Source organism: Perca flavescens, chromosome 16, assembly GCF_004354835.1.
Source record: "Perca flavescens isolate YP-PL-M2 chromosome 16, PFLA_1.0, whole genome shotgun sequence".
Taxonomy (NCBI): domain Eukaryota; kingdom Metazoa; phylum Chordata; class Actinopteri; order Perciformes; family Percidae; genus Perca; species Perca flavescens.
This window is the reverse complement of record NC_041346.1, coordinates 30,492,606-30,517,335: the sequence shown is the minus strand read 5'-3', so window position 1 is coordinate 30,517,335 and position 24,730 is coordinate 30,492,606. Positions and strand designations below refer to the sequence as shown.

Below are 24,730 nucleotides of genomic sequence, written 5' to 3'. Positions count from 1 at the left end.
CATCATTAATGGTTTAATACCAGGACCTCTCCTAAGTGGAATGCAGCCATCAGTAATGGTTTAATACCAGGAACCTCTCCTAAGTGGAATGCAGCCATCAGTAATGGTTTAATACCAGGACCTCTCCTAAGTGGAATGGAGCCATCAGTAATGGTTTAATACCAGGAACCTCTCCTAAGTGGAATGCAGCCATCAGTAATTGTTTAATACCAGGGTCTCTCCTAAGTGGAACGCAGCCATCAGTAATGGTTTAATACCAGGAACCTCTCCTAAGTGGAATGCAGCCATCAGTAATGGTTTAATACCAGGACCTCTCCTAAGTGGAATGGAGCCATCAGTAATGGTTTAATACCAGGGTCTCTCCTAAGTTGAATGCAGCCATCAGTAATGGTTTAATACCAGGGTCTCTCCTAAGTGGAATGCAGCCATCATTAATGGTTTAATACCAGGGTCTCTCCTAAGTGGAATGCAGCCATCAGTAATGGTTTAATACCAGGGTCTCTCCTAAGTGGAATGGAGCCATCAGTAATGGGTTAATACCAGTGTCTCTCCTAAGTGGAATGCAGCCATCATTAATGGTTTAATACCAGGGTCTCTCCTAAGTGGAATGCAGCCATCAGTAATGGTTTAATACCAGGGTCTCTCCTAAGTGGAATGCAGCCATCAGTAATGGTTTAATACCAGGGTCTCTCCTAAGTGGAATGCAGCCATCATTAATGGTTTAATACCAGGACCTCTCCTAAGTGGAATGCAGCCATCAGTAATGGTTTAATACCAGGAACCTCTCCTAAGTGGAATGCAGCCATCAGTAATGGTTTAATACCAGGAACCTCTCCTAAGTGGAATGCAGCCATCAGTAATGGTTTAATACCAGGGTCTCTCCTAAGTGGAATGCAGCCATCATTAATGGTTTAATACCAGGGTCTCTCCTAAGTGGAATGCAGCCATCATTAATGGCTTTGAATACCATCATTAATGGTTTAATACCAGGGTCTCTTCATTAATGGCTTTGAATACACCTGTGCTCTTCCTACTATGACATGTCAACATGTCTGCTGTAAAAAAAAAAAAGGTCTATTGTTGGTTATGTGTGTGTGACGTCAAAAACTGTAACTGGGAGTACAACCATCTGGTACCAGTTCACGGGGAGTAAGTTACAAATTTCCAGGGCGCTTCCACGGCTAGACGGTGGTGAAAACATGAGTTACGGTATGCCTGGAACGCAGCGTTAACTGAGTGGCTGATGCAGGTGAGGAGGAGGCGGGACTACAGGGCCGATTCAGGGAAGTGGGAACAGGTGAGGAGATTTGGGCCCTGGTATGAGAAAATGAGACCAAAAGGAAGACACTATTATTCTCTGCAACCACAGGCTAAAAAAGGCAACTTAAAGCAGCTGATTAAAAAAAAAAAAAGCTTTTTTCATCCCAGTTCAGTTCGACTCAAAACCAAATGTTTCCGAGACTCTTTCCCTTAACGAGATATTTAAGACGCATCGTCTAAAAACAAGTCCCTGTGTCTCACTGAAATATGACTTCCTAGGTGAACGTGTCTTATATAAATTAGCTGAATGTACTCGGTAAGATTTAGCTTCTTTGCAGTGAACTGTTGAAGTAGAAGGCCTGATGATGTTGTTGTTGCCGTCGGGGATATTTTGGCAATTAGTTTGTGAGTTGTTTTAAAAAAATTTCCAGAGTCTGACAAAGTTTGAGAAACACTGCTGTAGACTAGACATTAGATGGATATAATTGGTAAGATTCTACTGTTTTTGGCAGTTTTAATTGCATGTTACTGTAATTGAGTTGCAGGATAAACTAGCAGAGCAGAGACACTAAAGGGGTGACTCATGGATGTGGGCTCAAAGACAATCAGGCAGAGAATGAACTGAGACCAGGAGGTATATATATATATATATATTTTATAGACTGCTATACATAGAGTGATTAGGGAAACGAGACGCAGGTGGATGAAGAGGTGGGAAAGAGGGGGGAGTGGATCTGATGACAGGAGTTTATTTTGAACATGCTAAAAATAAAAAGGTAAAAGATAAATAAGAATATCCACATTTCAGCACTAAGCTAGAAAATCCTACAAAAACTAAATACTCAGCAAACATCTTTCAAAAAGAGGTTTTTAAAAGACTTTTCTGGTCCTTAACTTATTTAGAGATGTACACATACACATACATACAAATATATACACATATACACACATGCAGACACATACAGTACATACATACACATATATACACACATACAAATACACATATACACATACATATGCATACACATATACACACATACAAATATATCATACACACTGTCTCACACACTCACTCACACAAACACTCACTCTCTGTCTCACTCACTCACTCTGTCTCACACAATCGCTCACTCACACCAACACTCACTCTGTCTCACTCACTCTGTCTCACACACTCTGTCTCACACACTCACACAAACACTCACTCTGTCTCACTCACTCTGTCTCACACACTCACTCACTCAAACACTCACTCTCTGTCTCACTCTGTCTCACACACTCACTCACACAAACACTCTCTGTCTCTCTCACTCACTCTCTGTCTGACTCACTTTCTGTCTCACACACTCACTCACACAAACACTCTCTGTCTCTCTCACTCACTCTCTGTCTGACTCACTTTCTGTCTCACACTCTCACTCACAAAAACACTCACTCTATGTCTCACTCACTCTGTTGTCTCACTCTGTCTCACTCACTTTGTCTCACTCACTCTCTGTCTCACTCACTCTCTGTCTTACACACTCACTGTCTCACACACACTCACTCACTCTCTGTCTCGCTCACTCTGTCGCACACACTCACTCACTCATTCTCTGTCTCACACACACACTCACTCAGTCTCACTCACTCTGTCGCACACACTCACTCACTCTCTGTCTCACACACACACTCACTGTCTCACACACATTCACTCTCTGTCTTACACACTCACTCTGTCTCACACACTCACTCACTCACACTGTCTCATACACACACACTCACTCTGTCTTACACACTCACTCACTCATTCTCTGTCTTACACACTCACTCACTCTCTGTCTCACACACACACTCACTCACTCACTCACTCACACACACACACACACACACACACACACACACACACACACACACACACACACACACACACACACACACACACACACACACACACACACACACACAGTAACAGTAAGGCTTATGATTTGTAATGGCAGAAAAAGGCAGATAGATATTTAACAGAGTGGATTAGGAAAAAAATGTTGATGCTGTGTCTTACCATTGTTTTATATTGTATGAAACACTCGAATGTGTGAAATAAATGTTTTTGTTAATCTTGACTCACATTCTTGTCTTGTGTAAAGTTAAAAAAAAAAGTTGGTAGAACTTAGATTTTCAAGGCAACCGAGTCAACTTACTTGATATGTTAATACAACACACATAATGAAGTCAACACAAATACAAAGCTTAGTCAAGACAACTTGAAAATGCACATTAGCCCCACTACATAAAGTTGTTGAATTGATGTAGATTGGAGTTGACTCCACACAATCATTAGTTCATATAATGCATAATTAGAAGTTGGATCCACTAAATTGAATGTTGTGTTTACAAATAAACCTTAGTTGACTGAACATGTTATTAGTACCGTGAACTTGCAACATTAAGTTGAGAGAACTGAATAGCCTCTTTGTGCCAACATAATATCTGATTTCCAATCAACTTATAATTTCAAGGCAACCAAGTTACACATATTTTTAAGTTGAGTCAACAAAATGAGATAAGATTTCTCGATTTATTTCCCACAAGCTGTTCAAAGTCCCTGACAACAGCGCAGGGGGTGGCGGGGGTGTGTTTTTTTTTTTTTTTTTTTGGGGGGGGAGGCAGCTTGCACAATGCAACACACAACAACACGTCGGATGGAAAACACTGCAGGACTGAACTGCGGAGGGATTTGCTGGGCTTTCGCTTCGGGTGACTCACTGTGCATAAATTAACATTAGTTTGATTTATAAAAAGAATTTACATGCAGACGAACGGAGGACGTTTAACTGCCACAAGGACAACACCAAAGCTCAAGGATTTTTGGTCTCAGAATTGAATCAGACAAGAAGCACAGCGAGAGTTGATTAAATAAAGACATGTTTGAGGAGGAGAAGCTGCAGACACATTTCTCTGCTTTTCTTCTGCCTCAACTGTGGGATTGGAAGCACTGTCGTCTTCTTCCCGCCTCGTCCCCAGTTTCCTTGGTTACCTGTGATGACAGAAACACACACACACAGACACACACACACATACACACACACCCTGAGTGAAGAAGCGTTTCACCAGGCTGGCATGAAACGTGGTCGACTCTTTGAACACCTGCATCAGCATGCATTCAGGTCACAGAGCAGCATCACTTTCTCTACAAACATTAGTCTTGCATTGCCAGACCTTCCTCCACAGCGCCGCGGAGGAAGGTCTGGCTATAGTCCACACAGCATTCCTGGATGGGAGAACAACTTGCTCTGGTTTATTGGCATTTCTTTAAACCAATCACAATCGTCTTGGCGCGGTGCTAAGCGCCGGACGGAGCCGCGGTGCCTCTGCTAAATAGCCTCAGGAAGGAACTTGTTTTGGTGGAACATGTGGATGTTCAAAAGTAGTTTCTTGATTGACAGATATCGTTCAGGAAGCCCAGAGGGTTTTTGTACCGTCCGAAGAAGTGTTTTTCTGTCTTTATTAACGACGTAGCGCAAAGATATAGCCGTGAATAAAGGACTGCACAAGCGTCTCTCATCCCTTGTATTGTTGGGAAATGTGAGATGCTTTTTGATACGTCAGCAAATCCTTCCTCATCTCATCTCCGCGTTCATTTGTTGTTACAGTCATGTGAAAAAATTAGGACACCCATGCTAAAGTTGATTAAGAAGAGGAATAAAAAAATCATCTTTTGGAAATTGATCTTAATCCTTAATTAAAAAAATTAGGAAAAATCCAACCTTTAAGGACACTAATTATCTTTGTGAGTGAATAATGTATCGTAAATAAATAATGGTTTTTTTTATTCCTCTTTCTAGTCAACTTTAGTATGGGTGTCCTATTTTTTCACATGTATATATTACAGGGGATTCCTGGAGCTTCTTCAACGCCCAAACTGCAGCTCAAACCATCACTCAAGAGTCCTCATCACTGTACCAGAAAACATTCACATTCTCTGGGATTTTCCTTGCAGGGATGGAGGACTGTTTGCTGGCCAGCTTGCTGCAGGATTTCATCAGAAAAGAATCACAGTAAGCTCCCATCATTGAGATTTCGAGGGATAAGGGGCAGAAGGGTCATCTTGCCTGAGGGAAATCACACGAGGCAGCTGGATATGTTGCTGCTGTTTGATGTCGGTCACGGCAAACTTGGCCTCTCATCAGTTCATCTCTTATCGAGGCACGGTTGGATCTGCGGCGGCTGAACTCGAGAGACTTTATGAGTTATTACGAAACCAGACAGAATGCAATCTGTTCAAATTTGGGAAACAAAAACGTTGAAAAATGTGACAAAAATGTTGACAAAAAATACAGACTACAGATCCACTCAAAAACGACACTATAAACATTTTAATTTGAATATTTTTCAATGAAAATGAGAATTATGATACAAAAATGATCACTCCCTCCAATATCGTGAGTCATATTGCCATCGCAATATAACTCAAAATAATCACAATTAGATATTTTCGTAACTGCTTTTGATGTTAGGAAAATAACCAAAAAGACTTGATGAGTTATTACGAAAAATTTGTGAAACCAAAACGTCCAAAAAAAGGCAACTAAAACGTTGGAAAAAGTGACAAAAACGTTGAAAAAAGGCAACAAAAATGTTGACAAAAAATACACACTACAGATCCACTCAAAAACAACACTATAAACATTAACATTTTTATATTTTTCAATGAAAATGACAATACTCTTATCAAAATTATCATTCTCTCCAATATCGTGAATCATATTGGCATCGCAATATAACTCAAAATAATCACAATTAGATATTTTCCTCATATCCTGCAGCCCTACTCTCTTATTTTTCTGCTCCCACATCATCTAAGCCAGGGGTCTTCAACGTTTTTTAAGCCAAGAACCCCTTAACTGAAAGAGACGGATCAGGGACCCCCCTACTACATATATTGTATAAAATGAATTTGCATATTAATCTGGTCCTACAATAACTTTTAGGGCAGCCTAAAGCATTTATAGATACTTTTTTTGCATAGAATACTAAGCTATTCAAATAGCCTAATAATTGTTGGCATGATTTTATAAATCATGTTTCAATGTCAACATACATTTGAAACAGTCAATCCTTTGGGATGAACTGTATCTATGGATGGCTACATTAGTGGCTACATTACCTATAGGCCAGTAAGCCTACCATCAGTGGGGATTTATATTAGCTAATAATATGTTGGAATCATGATAAGACTTTATTTTTTGAAAAAAAAAAATAACAATAATTTGGAGGCCCCCTGGAGTGACTCTGAGGACCTCCTGGGGGTCCCGGACCCTATGTTGAAGATCCCTGATCTAAGTGATTGTCAGAAAATGTATATAACCTTGTGTGTCTCATTAAACCTTCTCTGATTGCTCGGAACTGCTTTTGATGATAGGAAAATAACAAAAAACCACTCACGATCGGATCGTTTCCCACCACGTTACCTCACGGTAAATGTCCGTGTAGATTACGGTGATACGTGCATGTGCCACAGAGCGTCTTTGACCTGCTGGGTGCACCTGTGACTCAGTTTGTGGTCCGGCAGGATCCATTAGAGCGACAGGTAATTCAATCTGTGTGTGTGATGAAGAAACAGGAAGCCGGTGTGCAGCCGGAGGGCCGGGGATTCAATCAGCCGCACCGCCACGATTCACTGAGCTGAGCCGCGTTTCTTCTCCACACACACACATACACACACACACACACACACACACACACACACACACACACACACACACACACACACACACACACACACACACACACACACACACACACACACACACACACACACACACACACACACACACACACACACACACACACACACACACACACACACACACACACACACACACACACACACACACACACACACACACACACACACACACACACACACACACACACACACACACACACACACACACACACACACACACACACACACACACACACACACACACACACACACACACACACACACACACACACACACACACACACACACACACACACACACACACACACACACACACACACACACACACACACACACACACACACACACACACATACACACACACACACACACACACACACACACACACACACACACACACACACACACACACACACACACACACACACACACACACACACACACACACACACACACACACACACACACACACACACACACACACACACACACACACACACACACACACACACACACACACACACACACACACACACACACACACACACACACACACACACACACACATACACACACACACACACACACACACACACACACACACACACACACACACACACACACACACACACACACACATACACACACACACACATACACACACACACACACACACACACACACACACACACACACACACACACACACATACAGAGACACATATATACAGACACACACACACACACACACACACACACACACACACACACACACACACACACACACACACACACACACACACACACACACACACACACACACACACACACACACACACACACACACACACACACACACACACACACACACACACACACACACACACACACACACACACACACACACACACACACACACAGCTAATAAGCTGGCAGTAATGACAGAGTGGATATAATCAGGAGCAGCAGACCCCCAAGAGGCTTCAGTCGTTATGGATGAGCAGCTCCATGAAGGAAACCAAGACTTAAAAACGCCCCTATAGGTCACTGGTTCCAGCATCTTTCTGATTCCAGTGGCGGCGCCCTCTAGTGGCCGTAGTAGTTCTGGCGGGAGCAAAGCAGGAAGTAAGGTGAGGAAGTATAAGAGCACCAAATGTCCCGTTAAGGAGGCAGGTTGGGGGGGGGTGGATGGGTCAAACAAACACAGGAGACCGGGGTTCATGTCCATGTTTTATTTTATTTTTACGTTACAGAAATGTATACACTGACGCCAACGTTTCTCCGTCCTGATTGGGTCTCATCGGTCACGACGTCTCGTTCTCTGAGACTTAAAGCTACTGACGTTACCATGGTGACTACCAGCAGGGGGAGGGAGTCTCCATGCTGCCTCCTGTTTATCCGTGCGTTCATGGACATCGGAAAAAACGTTTTTGCCGAGAGGAAACGTCACCATTCATGTCACTTCCTGTGGGAATCAGAGGTGGGAAACTCGGGCTCGAGTTTGCTAACAGAGTTCCCCATTTGGTGACGCGTTGTTGACATCTGACGTTTTGATGGAGGCGACGTTGGTTCACTGAACATATTTTAATGACAATAAACTGTTTATTGTGGACAAATGCCTCTGCCAAGAAACATACACAGACATAATATGTTTCAGATTATTCATAAATAGGCCTATATGTATAAAAAAACAACACATTATCCGTGTCCTTTAGTTTATTTTCATGACTATTTACATTGTAGATTCTCACTGAAGGCATCAAAACTATGAATAAACACATATGGAGTTATGTACTTAACAAAAAAGTGTAAAATAACTGAAAACATGCACTGCAAAAAGAGATGTGTTAAAAATTACACAACATGTGTAGTCCCTGAACACACTCACCACATGTGTTAAAATTCTACATGTTGTGTCATTTTTAACACATCTCTTTTTGCAGTGTACGGTTTCCTACATCCATTTTAAATCTCTGTTTTAAGAAATCATTAGTGGGATAAATCCTATTCATAATTTTAAATTGCATTTCTTTCACCTTTGGCGGGACAGGAAATTTTAAGTATTTACATCTGATTTTTTTTATTGCCTCCTTACCGAAGTCTTTGAGAATACACTGCAAAAAGAGATGACACGACTCTTGTGTTAAAAATGACACGTGTAGAATTTCAGGGACTACACATGTTGTGTCATTTTTAACACATCTCTTTTTGCAGTGTTTCTTATATTTTAGATTCTTCAAAGTAGCCACCCTTTGCTTTTTTTGATAACTCTGCAAACCCTTGGTGTTCTCTCAATGAGCTTCATGAGGTAGTCACCTGAAATGGTTTTACCTTCACAGGTGTGCTTTGTCAGGGTTAATTAGTGGAATTAAAAAAAGCAAAGGGTGGCTACTTTAAAGAATCTAACTTTATAATTTTATAATTTTTGCATATCTGCAAAGGAAGTCTCTCCAGATCTTTTGTTATTGTGGCCTCCGTGTTTTCACCCAGCTGATGCTCTCGGCTACGGCCAACCGTTGGTGGCAGTCATGCAACAAGTTGTTATGCCAAACGCCCAATATAACAGAAGAAGAAGAACACGCATCCTGACCATGTGAACGCTGCCAGTCGGAAAAACAACGTAATCACGGGGGTGGTCCCTGTCATTCCGAGGTGGGATGAACGCGCCATATGTCCAGTATAAGATATGAGGTTTGGGCGCGTTAGTTTAAACAGAGATTAGTTCTTCTACTGGAGCTAAAAAAAAAAAACTAGGCTGCACGGAGATTGCTTTTGGCTCAAAACTCCGCACGTAGCGGTGTAAATGTAGCCTGGTTCTTTACTGGCCCACCCTTGAACCAACCTCTCACCTGCAGATTTCAGATCTGGCCACAATGACGTGTTAACCCCTCAACGCCAACTGTCCCTAATTTGCATCAAACCCCTTCCATTCCCACTGAAGGCGAGATAGCGTGGGTGTATTCCCCCCAATGCCGGTTTGTTTACATTCGATACATACCTAGGAACCTTTTGCACGCACTGGTTTCTCGTAGGACCGGTCGGAGTGGGAACTACATCCAGTTCACGGAAGTGAAATTAACCCTAACCCTAACCCTACCCCTAACCCTAAAAAGACTACTGTCAATGTTAGGGAGTAGGAGAGTGTTTTTTCTTTCTTGCTGTTGTCAAGATTCATTTATTTGTCCATTACTTTGTGACATGAATAAAATCTACATATCTGAGATGGGAAAATGTGTTTTTATTAATTTTACCATTTTGTAAAGAATTTTACCATGAATGCCTGTTGTCGTTAATTTGCATCATACCTACATTTATATCTATTCTATATGCTGTAGACAAATTAGCAATCTCAACTTAATTTAGCATCAGCTTGGAGCCAGAAACACACATAATACATTTTTTAATATAATTGTGAATAAATTCAGGCGTCACGGGGTTAAAATTCTGAAATGGAAGACGGAAAAGCTCATATATAAACACTTAAATTGAAATTTATAATGGAAACAGACAAAAATAAATATATAAGAAAATTGCAAAGGCAAAGTGAACTTTAAGACACACGGTTTTATGTTGTTTTCACAACCACAGTTTCATCAACAATGAGCTGGGAGAAAATTTTGAGATTTAGGGGCCCAACTAAGCGCTTCAACAAAGAAGTCTGACAACGAAAATATGTTGCCTTTATTAATTTAAAAGGTCTGGAAACTGCTACAAGACGTGCCGAGCCCTCAGTATTTATAACATTCCTAGAAAGTTTCATCTCATTCAGAGAAATGTAGTAAGGCTGAGTGGCATCAACAATAATCTCATCTCTCATAGACTTTATTGTATTTATAACTCAGCCACTGAACATAGTTATTAGTAAATGCCTTCACCACACTTAAAAGGCTCACTAAGGCATGCTTATCAACAGTTCACGATCAAAATATAATTTACAACTTACATATAAAACACACGTACAGTATGTCAACAAGCGGCTTCAAATTTGGTTTTTCACTTGTCTTCTTCATCTTTGTGTCAGTCCTACATTTCCCATATTTTCTTGTCAGTCAAATCCCAAATCACCAAACGGCAATTGTACAAAATGAGCTTGGCAGCTGGTCCGTAAACAGGCAGAGCTCGTAAGTCGAGAGATGTCTGAAGAGTTTGGACGGTTGTGTCTTCCAAAAAAGAACAAAAATACACAAACGAAAAATGTAAGGAATTAATTAAACAAATGAGTTTATCTACTTTTTCCATTAGATGCAAATGTTAGCAAGGCTGGATTACTAGCTTACTATTCACCGTAGTAGCTAGTGTTACCAGCAAGGCTAGGAGTTAGCATATAATTAGCTAACTACAGTCAGAGAATGTAGTTAGCTAATTAGTGACGGGCTCTACTACATTATTATGTTGGGTTGAAGAAGTCTGCTCTGTGGGAGCCAGTCCCTCATTTAATTTAAGCTAACGTTAGTTATTTAGATTAGATTATTTGATTTGGGATTTTTACTCCTGAAACTCCAAATAAGCTAGTTACTCAAGACAGAGCAACATTGGTTATTCGTCTCTAAACTGAAACATGTTTGAAAATATAAGTATATATTATATATGTGTTGTTTGTCCAAGTATGTGTTTTCAACAGTAATCGTCGTTAGAACAGAATAACATCCTTTTCTGTCAAATACTTACTTAACCTATAATACAGTTTGTTTCTGACATTTCTTTCTTATCACACCATATGTATTATAACACAAAAACTAACCAGTTCTATCTGCAATACAAATACAAAGTTGTCTCATCATTTCCATGTCTTCTAAACAGCCTGATCTCACAGAAATATGTGAAACATGACTATCGTGGTCGTGGTGGCACGTAAAGTGTTAAAATGAGAAGCAGGAACCACAGAAAATACCAATAGGAAGTCATTTAGGTCCCTTTTTCTTATTTCCTGGTTCAACTCCTGCCTCAAAGTCCACATAGGGAGGAGATTGGGGTGGATGATCAGCTGTTTGTGTTCCGTGTGAAACCCTAACCCCTAACCCTACATCCCTAACCCTAAACCCTAACCCTAAGGTTCTTTAAGTTTTTTATTCACACCAGTGGTCCCCTTGTGCCCATGCCCCTCGCAGCACCCATTCCATCCATTCTAACCCTGACTTAATCTTGTTTATGTCCCGAAAGAAGTTAAGGAGAAAACACAAGACTTTCACCCAGGAAACAGGTGTTCATGTCCTGAAGAAGTTATGGAGAAAACACAAGACTTCCACCCAGGAAACAGGTGTTCATGTCCTGAAAGAAGTTAAGGAGAAAACACAAGACTTTCACCCAGGAAACAGGTGTTCATGTCCTGAAGAAGTTAAGGAGAAAACACAAGACTTTCACCCAGGAAACAGGTGTTCATGTCCTGAAGAAGTTAAGGAGAAAACATAAGACTTTCACCCAGGAAACAGGTGTTCATGTCCCGAAAGAAGTTAAGGAGAAAACACAAGACTTTCACCCAGGAAACAGGTGTTTGTGTTAATCATTCATTGGAATAAACGGGGCTCCGCCTCGAATGCTGTATCCAGGTCTTATTATACATCCATTATCAATTTACAAGATTGTACTTCTAATTTTTTGGACTAGAAGCTGCATCAGCCGACCTCCATCTTCATTCTTTCCTGCCCTGAACACTCAGCCCGACTCAAACAAAGCGCTTTCACTCTGGCAGGAAAGTTATGGAAAGTAAAGTTGAAGTAGTGTTCGACTCAGAGGTCTCAGACCGTCTGTTACACTCTGTTCCAGGTGTCAGCCATTTGCCTGCCAGAAACTTCTCAGAAAACAGTTTGCTTTTCATTATCAGGTGTGAGCTGGTATTGTTTTCGCAGGTAATGCTGAGCTGATCTCCGGTCTGGGCGAATGAACGCGCACCGATCCCATCCTGTTGATGGAGGTGGCCTTCGTGATGCCTTCGCTGCCCACGGTGGAGAGCGGAAAGCTCTCGTAGCTCTCCGCCGCGCGGTGGCCACACTGGCAGCGCTGCAGCGTTAGCTTCAGCTCCCTCTGGAAGTTGCTGTTGAGGAAGCCGTACACCACGGGGTTGATGCAGGTGGAGGCCATCGCCATGAGGTGGCAGGCGGAGAAGACGGCGTCGTGCTGGCAGTCGGGTAGCGCCTGGTGGTGCCAGTCGAACAGCGTGTTGAAGACGGTGAGCGGCAGCCAGCAGAGAGCGAAGGCTACGACGATGGCTAACAGCATGGTGTTGATCCTCTGGGCGCCCTGAGTCCTCCGGCTGCGCTCCAGCATGTCCCTGCACAACACAGCAGACAATAAACTGTGAAATATCACACCGACTACGGCACAATAGAGCTCCACAGTGGGGTTCTGGAGGTAAAAATCCTATTGATTTTCTCCATAAGGACTGTCAACCAGTGGTGTAGTCAAGTGATTTTCAAACACTGTGCCGCGGCACACTGGTGTGAGAAATTATCCGATTTTACTTAATTGGTGCAACAAATTACTTTAGTTACTGCAAATAATTTGCCATTGTTGCGCATCTGTGCCTGCAATATGATGACTGGCAGAGAAATTAAATACAATTCTGTATCAGTAGGCGATTAGTATAGCGCAATAATGACCTCGTTGATTTAAGACAACAGAATTACTGCCACCTTTTGCGCACATCCCGCGGTGACAGGATGTAAGCAGTAGGGCCGAGATCATCGATGTAAGCCTGCAACATCGATGGATACATTTTTAAAAAGGAAAAATGCAGATTCTGATCTTATTAGGCTACGATGTGTCATTTTGTAACATTTTTGGTTGGTGGTGTGCCGCGTGATTTGTTTAATGTAAAAAATGTGCCGTGGCTCAAAAAAAGGTTGAAAAACACTGGTGTAGTCTACGTGATACGCAGGTATACGCAGTATACCCACTAAGAAAGCTCCAGGATTTCCATATACTCACTTAAAAATGTGCAATGATACGCAACAACATATATTTGTGACAGAACTTTCACTTCAGATATTTGTATTCACAAAAACAGGGTTGAGTAATGTGACATCAAACTAAACTATCACTTCAGAACATCCCGAGAGACTCAGGCCCCTGATGTGAAAGCCCTCTTACTGCTTTATATTCCATTATATATTTGATATATTTTGAATGCTATCTGTGTTTTCCTTCTCATAGGCTAAATAAAGGTATTCCCACCATAAATTGGTGCATAAAAAGTGTATCAAAATGCAGGAAATGGAAGTCTTTGATGCTCAAAATAACCCTGGGGGTGGTACATTATACCCACTACAATACATTAGACTACACCACTGCTACACACTAGGCCGGTTACACACTGTCTGCGTGGCGTGAGCGTGGCGTGTCGGCTGCGTGGATTTTTCTACATCTTCACACACCAGAAATGTGTCTGACGCGGCGCTGCTGCTGCTAGCCTTGTCTGGACACATGTATAAAAATGAAATACCATGTTAAACATAAATAGATACTGATCTGATTACAGCAAAGACAACGTCGGCAGAACTTACTATTACTAGTAGTTTTTTTTTATTATTACATTTATATCAAAACCTCAAGACTTTCAAACATCTTTATTCATTTATTAATATGTATTCATGTCTAAATGACATACAGTACAGGCCAAAAGTTTGGACACACCTTCTCATTCAATGCGATTTTTTATTTATTTTCATGACTATTTACATTGTAGATTCTCACTGAAGGCATCAAAACTATGAATGAACACATATGGAATTATGTACTTAACAAAAAAGTGTGAAATAACTGAAAACATGTCTTATATTTTAGATTCTTCAAAGTAGCCACCCTTTGCTTTTTTGATAACTCTGCAAACCCTTGGTGTTCTCTCAATGAGCTTCATGAGGTAGTCACCTGAAATGGTTTTACCTTCACAGGTGGGCCTTGTCAGGGTTAATTAGTGGAATTATTTCCCTTATTAATAAAACTATACTAAGTAAACAGACTTTCCTATTCTATTTTGCCTGGAAACGCTTGCGTGTCGCGTGAAAAATAGCACAGCGGCCGTTACGGAAAACCAAAACTTGCAATTTCCCCAAATGATTCCAATAAAAAAACAAAGTTGGAACCGGTTCTCGATGCCCGATCCTACATAGGATATCGTTTATGAGAATGGTTTAATAAAACAAACGTGCTCGATCGATAAACGAAATGAGAAGGTGTGACCTGCGTCGCCTCAGGCGGAGGAAGATGCGGAGGTAGCAGAGGAGCACCAGCAGCAGAGGCAGGCAGTACTGGAAGAGCAGCAGTGACGTGGTGTAGGCAAGACGATGCTTATCTGATGGCCACAGCTCCATGCAGATCAGATGGTCCCTGAGAAAAGACAGACACAAACATTGGGCTGTTCAGTGGCATTTAAGGTCCTTTACTTAAAAGGTAACTTTGTTGTGTTTTCAACCTGGACCCTATTTTCCCATATTTTTGTGTCTAGGTGACTGATGGGAACACCAATCTTTGAAAGTGGTCCACCATTAAGCATGCTGCAATGTAACCCTATATGACAAATGTTCACTCATAGTCGTCAAGTTCGGTGGGTCATGCGTATCTATCAGATTTCGTCATGGGTCATTTTGTAACCACCACTTTTAAAAAAAAAAAAAACCTCAATCTCAATTTAGTTAAAAAGAGCGACAGATACCAACAAACACCTATCTACAGCTAGGGGAGACCCCACCTATCTACAGCTAGAGGAGACCCCACCTATCTACAGCTAGAGGAGACCCCACCTATCTACAGCTAGAGGAGACCCCACCTATCTACAGCTAGGGGAGACCCCACCTATCTACAGCTAGAGGAGACCCCACCTATCTACAGCTAGGGAGACCCCACCTATCTACAGCCAGAGGAGACCCCACCTATCTACAGCTAGAGGAGACCCCACCTATCTACAGCAGCCCCAGCTAGGGAGACCCCACCTATCTACAGCTAGAGGAGACCCCACCTATCTACAGCTAGGGGAGACCCCACCTATCTACAGCTAGAGGAGACCCCACCTATCTACAGCTAGAGGAGACCCCACCTATCTACAGCTAGAGGAGACCCCACCTATCTACAGCCACCTATCTAGAGGAGGAGACCCCACCTATCTACAGCTAGAGGAGACCCCACCTATCTACAGCTAGAGGAGACCCCACCTATCTACAGCTAGGGGAGACCCCACCTATCTACAGCTAGAGGAGACCCCACCTATCTACAGCTACCCCACCTATCTACAGCTAGAGGAGACCCCACCTATCTACAGCTAGGGGAGACCCCACCTATCTACAGCTAGAGGAGACCCCACCTATCTACAGCTTGAGGAGACCCCACCTATCTACAGCTAGAGGAGACCCCACCTATCTACAGCTAGGGGAGACCCCACCTATCTACAGCTAGAGGAGACCCCACCTATCTACAGCTAGAGGAGACCCCACCTATATACAGCTAGAGGAGACCCCACCTATCTACAGCTAGGGGAGACCCCACCTATCTACAGCTAGAGGAGACCCCACCTATCTACAGCTAGAGGAGACCCCACCTATCTACAGCTAGGGGAGACCCCACCTATCTACAGCTAGAGTAGACCCCACCTATCTACAGCTAGGGGAGACCCCACCTATCTACAGCTTGAGGAGACCCCACCTATCTACAGCTAGAGGAGACCCCACCTATCTACAGCTAGGGGAGACCCCACCTATCTACAGCTAGAGGAGACCCCACCTATCTACAGCTAGGGGAGACCCCACCTATCTACAGCTAGAGGAGACCCCACCTATCTACAGCTAGTGGAGACCCCACCTATCTACAGCTAGGGGAGACCCCACCTATCTACAGCTTGAGGAGACCCCACCTATCTACAGCTAGAGGAGACCCCACCTATCTACAGCTAGGGGAGACCCCACCTATCTACAGCTAGAGGAGACCCCACCTATCTACAGCTAGAGGAGACCCCACCTATCTACAGCTAGGGAGACCCCACCTATCTACAGCTTGAGGAGACCCCACCTATCTACAGCTAGAGGAGACCCCACCTATCTACAGCTAGAGGAGACCCCACCTATCTACAGCTAGGGGAGACCCCACCTATCTACAGCTAGAGGAGACCCCACCTATCTACAGCTAGAGTAGACCCCACCTATCTACAGCTAGGGGAGACCCCACCTATCTACAGCTAGAGGAGACCCCACCTATCTACAGCTAGGGGAGACCCCACCTATCTACAGCTAGAGGAGACCCCACCTATCTACAGCTAGAGGAGACCCCACCTATCTACAGCTAGGGGAGACCCCACCTATCTACAGCTTGAGGAGACCCCACCTATCTACAGCTAGAGGAGACCCCACCTATCTACAGCTAGAGGAGACCCCACCTATCTACAGCTGGAGGAGACCCCACCTATCTACAGCTAGGGGAGACCCCACCTATCTACAGCTAGGGGAGACCCCACCTATTTACAGCTAGGGGGGACCGTGATAAGCCCTATTTCAACAAACGGTGGCGTATCCCTTTAAGGCTTTCTTCTTCATAAAACGTGTTGGACATCATCACATTTTTGTATACATTTTTATTCATATACATTAGTGAGCTACAGGACAGCGTCTTTTAAAACTTGACCTGCGCAAAAGAGAAAAAAAAAAATGAATGCGTCATTGTACCCGGCACTTCTGAAAATGCACTTCCGAACGTGTTCACTGTTAGTTTGCGTCCACTAAAGGTGCTGCTTTTTGCTGCTGATAGGCTCAGATTATTTACTTAGTGTTGTAATCGGCTGATAAGATGCAGAGACGTGGCTGCATCTTCATCAAACACCTCACGTTGCCTCAGGGAGAAAAAACATGTCACAGACCGTGAGGGAGTGAAGGACAAGGTAGTTAATTTGCATGCATCGTTTTGTTTCTGAGAGATGTGACATTTTGTATGTTTTCATGATTGTGTGTGCTTAATGGGTAACTATGTTCTCATGTTTTTGTGTCTAAGTGACTGATGGGAACAACAATCTGTGAAATTGGTCCAGTATTAACCGAAACGTTAGTGTCCACTAAAAGTTCTGTTTTTACCGCTGACAGACTCAGATTATTATTCTAAGTGTCTGACAACATTATGAAAGGATCCCTACAGAGATAGACCTTTTAGTTAAAGAGTAAGATCCTTTTAGTTTAACATGAAACAGCCCCGAAATCACCATCACCAAACTCCACCAGACTCCATGTAAATAATCAGGACTTTTAGCGTGTATAGAGCCAGCATATCTCCACCAGACTCCATGTAAATAATCAGGACTTTTATCATCGTAAAACACACTTCATTCAAAATGGACAGAAACTACATAAAACTACCAAAAGCCGTCTTGGTTCATCTTTCCACTGTTCCAACAATCACCACTCTGGTTTGGTTGAAATAAACCTTTAATTCAACCATTTACATGTGGACATACTGTACATATCTGTCTATATGGTAAAAACAGCTGGATGATCGCTGAATATTGTAAAAGACGGGAGAGAGAGAGAGAGAGAGAGAGAGAGAGAGAGAGAGAGAGAGAGACAGAGAGAGTAAACAATGAATTAATTGTTCCTCAGCCGAGGGCTGAGAAGCACCTGAGGGATTAAGTTTCAACGCAGGCGGATAATAAACTAAACCCACAATTAAAATACACACTTCTGCTCTACAAGGGATATGCCTTGGTAGTGTTGTCATATGTACATATATACTGTATAATATACTGTATATACAATACATTAGAAACTTAACTTTAATCTTTATCTGGCTGCCCTGTCGTGTTTGTTATGAGCGTCTCTGGGTCTGAGAGCCTCTTAATGCTGACATAGTGAAATGTAAATTGGGAACAGCCTTGAAGGTGACCAATCATAGGATTTCGAATTGCATAATATGCAAAACAGTGAATCCCGTTCCATGGACAATTTCTGTTAAAATATAGAGTCACAGCTATTAATACACAGATACATTTCTTTGAGTGGGGACTAGCCAGACCATCCTCCGCGGGGTTGTGGAGGAAGGTCTGGCAATGCGAGACTAGGGCCTTACCTGAAGGGGTTTACGGGCAAGCTGATGTTCTGGAAAGGGTCGTTGGTGAGGATGTTGAAGGAGAGGAAGGGCAGCGAGATGAAGCAGGCTACCAGCCACGTCAGCCCGACGGCCAGGTACGAGTGTCCAGCTGCCGGGGACCAGCCGGTGGGATGTAGTATCAGCTGGTGGCGCTCCAGAGCGATCAGCACCAGAGAGAAGACGGAGACGGTCACGGACATGCACTGGACGAAGGGAGTCACCTGCACAGACCCAAAGGAAAAGGGTTTAGATCGTTGGGTCCTATCCTGCACCCGGCGCAGCGCAGCGCAACGCAACTCAACTCAACTCAACGCAGCGCAACGCAACTCAACGCAGCGCAACGCAACGCAACGCAACGCAACGCAACGCAGCGCAACGCAGCGCAACGCAGCGCAGAGCAATGCAGCGCAACGCAATGCAGCGCAACGCAATGCAGCGCAACGCAATGCAGCGCAACGCAATGCAGCGCAACGCAGCGCAACGCAACGCAGCACAACGCTACGCAGCGCAACACAGCGCAACGCAGCAGAACGCTACGCAACGCTACGCAGCGCAACGCAGCGCAACGCAACGCAGCGCAACGCAACGCAGCGCAACGCAACGCAGCGCAACGCAACGCAGCGCAACGCAACGCAACGCAGCGCAACGCAACGCAGCGCAGCGCAACGCAAAGCAGCGTCACCGCGTCACACATTCACAGCTTCACACAGAAACAGGAGAGGGCCAGTTGGGCTGTGAATATTAAATATAAGGGTGCACCCACCTTACACAGGGCCTCCCCGAGCACCCAGCGGTCCATCAGCGTGTAGATGACGGTGACGGGGAGACACACGACGCACATGAGGATGTCGGAGCACGACAGGTTGGCGATCAGGATGTTGGTGACGTTGCGCAGCTCCTGTTGCCGGGCGATGATGAACACCAGGCCCGCGTTGCCCAGCAGGCCGATCGCAATCACGGCGCTGTACGCCACGATCAAGAACGTGGCGCCGCCTACCGAGGGCGGGCACTGAGATGTGTTCGCCCAATCGGACACCGCCTCCCAGACACCGAGGACGCTGCTGTCGTTGGACATGGCCGGGTATCCAGCCTGAAGAAAACAAAGAGACGAACGTAAACCGGGGTTTTCTCTACCGTTACGAGTAGGAGTAGCCTAGAAATCTAGACCACCCTAGCGGCAGCAAATGTAATTTGCAGCCAGGGTCAGTCTAGCAACTCTCCGTTGGCTTGCGAGCTGGAAAAAACCAAACTCTAGTCAGGCCAATCACATCGTGTATAGAGTCCGTGGGCGGGGCTTAAAGGGACACCGTTTGTTGAAATAGGGCTTATCACGGTCTCCCCTAGCTGTAGATAGGTGGGGTCTCCTCTAGCTGTAGATAGGTGGGGTCTCCCCTAGCTGTAGATAGGTGGGGTCTCCTCTAGCTGTAGATAGGTGGGGTCTCCTCTAGCTGTAGATAGGTGGGGTCTCCTCTAGCTGTAGATAGGTGGGGTCTCCTCTAGCTGTAGATAGGTGGGGTTCTCCTCTAGCTGTAGGTAGGTGAGGTCTTCTCTAGCTGTAGATAGGTGCGGTCTCCCCTAGCTGTAGATAGGTGGGGTCTCCTCTAGCTGTAGATAGGTGGGGTCTCCTCTAGCTGTAGATAGTTGGGGTCTCCCCTAGCTGTAGATAGGTGGGGTCTCTCCTAGTTGTAGATAGGTGGGGTCTCCCCTAGCTGTAGATAGGTGGGGTCTCCCCTAGCTGTAGATAGGTGGGGGTCTCCTCTAGCTGTAGATAGGTGGGGTCTCCCCTAGCTGTAGATAGGTGGGCCAACGCATTTTCTGTGCATGCATCGTTGTAGTCCAGTGCAACACCGGCAGCGCCGACGCTAGTTAGCTTAGCGTAGTGAATGGAATCCTATGTTGCCGGTTAGCATGTTGTGAGTAAAAGTGAGCCAACAAAAGACAAAAAAACAACCTAATTACTTGCACTGAGACAAAAAATGCGTTGGCCTACCTATCTACAGCCAGGAGAGACCATGATAAGAACTATTTCAACAAACGGTGGCGTATTCACTTAGCATAATGAAGGCAGATTCACAATGGTTGCGCGTGAATTCCCCGCTACTTGAAAACAAAGAAGATGGCCGCTGCTGCTGGAGAACAGCAGTCTTTGGAATCGGCTTTGGCCGCGACTCTGGAAGACTCGGAGTTCAGCTTTTCTTTGAGAAAAGAACAAAGAACGGCACTGAAGTCCATCCATCCATCCATCCATCTTCGTCCGCTTATCCGGTGTCGGGTCGCGGGGGGAGCAGCTCCAGCAGGGGACCCCAAACTTCCCTTTCCCGAGCAACATTAACCAGCTCCGACTGGGGGATCCCGAGGCGTTCCCAGGCCAGGTTGGAGATATAATCCCTCCACCTAGTCCTGGGTCTTCCCCGAGGCCTCCTCCCAGCTGGACGGGCCTGGAACACCTCCCTAGGGAGGCGCCCAGGGGGCATCCTTACCAGATGCCCGAACCACCTCAACTGGCTCCTTCGACGCAAAGGAGCAGCGGCTCTACTCCGAGCTCCTCACGGATGACTGAGCTTCTCACCCTATCTCTAAGGGAGACGCCAGCCACCCTCCTGAGGAAACCCATTTCGCCTCTTGTACCCTGGATCTCGTTCTTTCGGTCATGACCCAGCCTTCATGACCATAGGTGAGGGTAGGAACGAAAACTGACCGGTAGATCGAGAGCTTTGCCTTCTGGCTCAGCTCTCTTTTCGTCCACAACGGTGCGATAGATTGAATGCAATACCGCACCCGCTGCGCCCGATTCTCCGACCAATCTCCCGCTCCATTGTCCCCTCACTCGCGAACAAAACCCCAAGGTACTTGAACTCCTTCACTTGGGGTAAGGACTCATTCCCTACCTGGAGAAGGCATTCCATCGGTTTCCTGCTGAGAACCATGGCCTCCGATTTAGAGGTGCTGATCCTCATCCCAACCGCTTCACACTCGGTTGCGAAAAAAAGGAAGATTGGAGTTTAAAGTTGAATCTATCAGCTAGTGTTGCTCTGATTGGTTGCAGCACTATCCTATTGTGTGCAGAGGGAATTTGAAAGACAACCGTTTGTCCCGCCCCCTCGGATTGAGCCCAGCCAATGGGGAGTTCCCAGACCCAACATCTGGATGTGGGTCTGGCTTGTCAGGCTAAAGTAGGAGTGCAATGGAGCTTAAAACTAACGGTACGGATTGGATCACAGCTTGGAGTCACGGATCAGATACATTTTTGGATCAGCACAAAAAAAAAGGGGGGGTACAATATTTAAAAAATAAAAAATGCTTTCCATTTATTAATTAAAGTACTGTCATGAAACAACGTGTTCAAGGAGAGTTCGCTTTCCGGGGGAAAACAAAGGACTTTCACCCCATTCGGCCTTCACCCCTAACCCTAACCCAAATGTCCTGGGAGTGTAATCCAAACACCACGATCTCTTTCCTAAACTCATCTAATCAATTTGGTGCCTAAACTTCACTGTCGCCTCCGCCTAACGCTCAATTTTTGTTGCCTAAAGTTAACCATAATGTCCAGTGAAGTAACAAATTGCTTGTTGAATTTAAAAAAAAAATAGTTTCTAACCTTTTACTTCCCAAATTTCTTGGCAGAAAAAAAAAAGACCAAATCTGGAAACAACCCGGGCGATTCAAACAGACGCTTTCGCTTCTTTCGTCACTGGCAAAATTGGCTAGTAACCGTTTTAAATGGTACCCAGTTTCAAAGCCCTGATTTCGTCCCCACACAAAAATAATTCAGCAGGGGAAGGGATATGTAGACCAGAAAGGGGGGAAATCCCGATCATCCCCTTCGGCAAATCACAACCTGATTATATGTCAAAATTAGAAGCAAGACCATCCGTTAAAGTGACTTCCTGAGGAGGGAAATAATACGCCCAGTAGCATCTAAACTGCCATCATTTATGGAAGCGTGCCTTCCCAAAGCCCTATGTTCCCACATTTCTACGATTTCTTTTCAAAATTAGGCTCTATGTTCCCACAGTTCCCACATTTCTGAGATTTGTTTTCCAAAATGAGGCCCTATGTTCCCACATTTCCTTTTTCATATATTTGTATCAGATTTTATCCCCCTTTCTCCAAATTTGGTAGCCAATTACACCCAACCTATTATCCAGTAGCAATGGACTACAGATGGAATGTAGATTTTAGCTGAATCTAACCCCTAACCCTAATCCCTAACCAACCCTAACCCTAACCCTGGGAACATAGGGCCTAATTTTAAGAAAAATCTTAGAAATGTGGGACCATAGGGCAGTGGGAACATAGGGCTGTGGGAACATAGGGCTGTGGGAACATAGGGCTGTGGGAACATAGGACTGTGGGAATATAGGGCTGTGGGAACATAGGGCTGTGGGACCATAGGGCTGTGGGAACATAGAGCTGTGGGAACATAGGGCTGTGGGACCATAGGGCTGTGGGAACATAGGACTGTGGGAACATAGGGCTTTGGGAACATAAGGCTGTGGGACCATTGGGCTGTGGGAACATAAGGCTGTGGGACCATTGGGCTGTGGGAACATAGGGTTGTGGGACCATTGCGCTGTGGGAACATAAGGCTGTGGGACCATTGGGCTGTGGGAACATAGGGTTGTGGGACCATTGGGCTGTGGGAACATAAGGCTGTGGGACCATTGGGCTGTGGGATCACTCCTAATTTACAAGAAGAAGAAGACATGGCAGGGAGAGCAGGGGTCGGGGTCAACAGGACCAAAGCTCCGAGGCTGCAGCTGAACTTCTCTCCTCCCCCCCAAAAAATGCAATTTGGATGGATTAGAGCAGAGGTGACAGGATAAAGGAGGCAGAGCATGTATCGTTTTCAGTGTTGTGTTGTGATTTTCATACGTAAACTGCTGACAAGGGACTGTAACTGAGGAGAGGATTCAAATATAGATCTTGTCCTCTTTTTCATTCGCTGTCGGCATCCCGGTGGATCAGCTTGGCGTTGGCGTTTCCCTGCAACAAAAAAGGACAGAAAAAAACAGAACAATGAAAGAGGTAAGAAGATGAAAACAAACAGAAGTCGGAGCTGCGTAGAAGAATAACTAACAGAAAAAGTGAGAAGACAAGTCTTCTCTGCATCACCTTTAATAGGGTAACTTCATTTTTCTTTTTCAACCTGGACCCTATTTTCCAATGCTTTGGAGTGTAAGTGACTAATGTGTACAAATATCTTTGAAATTGGTCCAGTATTGACCTAGACAAACAAGCTGCGATGTAAACCTACAGGACAAATATTTAGCAAAATTCTGTTTTAGGCTCAGATTATTATTCTAAGTGTCTGACAACAATATGGAAAGGATCCCTACAGAGATAGACCTTTTAGTTAAAGAGTAAGATCCTTTTAGTTTAACATGAAACAGCCCCGAAATCAACATCACCAAACTCCACCAGACTCCATGTAAATAATCAGGACTTTTAGCGTGTATAGAGCCAGCATATCTCCACCAGACTCCATGTAAATAATCAGGACCTTTAGCGTGTATAGAGCCAGCATATCTCCACCAGACTCCATGTAAATAATCAGGACTTTTAGCGTGTATAGAGCCAGCATATCTCCACCAGACTCCATGTAAATAATCAGGACTTTTAGCGTGTATAGAGCCAGCATATCTCCACCAGACTCCATGTAAATAATCAGGACCTTTAGCGTGTATATATA

At 44.3% G+C, this 24,730-nt stretch overlaps 1 protein-coding gene across 2 annotated transcripts in view; it reads right to left on the bottom strand.

The window, feature by feature from the left end:
- Window positions 1-12,416: 12,416 nt before the first annotated feature.
- The window catches only part of npy8ar (neuropeptide Y receptor Y8a), a 35,294-nt gene continuing 22,980 nt past the window's right edge, over window positions 12,417-24,730 (bottom strand). Inside the window, exons 2-6 of one of the 2 annotated variants that reach the window (XM_028602042.1) lie at window positions 23,914-24,024; window positions 19,802-20,128; window positions 19,018-19,259; window positions 15,163-15,309; window positions 12,417-13,255 (exon numbers count right to left, since the gene is read on the bottom strand). In XM_028602042.1, the coding sequence (XP_028457843.1) occupies window positions 12,805-13,255; window positions 15,163-15,309; window positions 19,018-19,259; window positions 19,802-20,113 (1,152 nt within the window). In that variant the 5' untranslated portion in view covers window positions 20,114-20,128; window positions 23,914-24,024 and the 3' untranslated portion in view covers window positions 12,417-12,804. Of the gene's footprint in view, window positions 13,256-15,162; window positions 15,310-19,017; window positions 19,260-19,801; window positions 20,129-23,913; window positions 24,373-24,730 lie in introns of those variants that run through there. The other variant, XM_028602041.1, reaches the window with a different exon arrangement.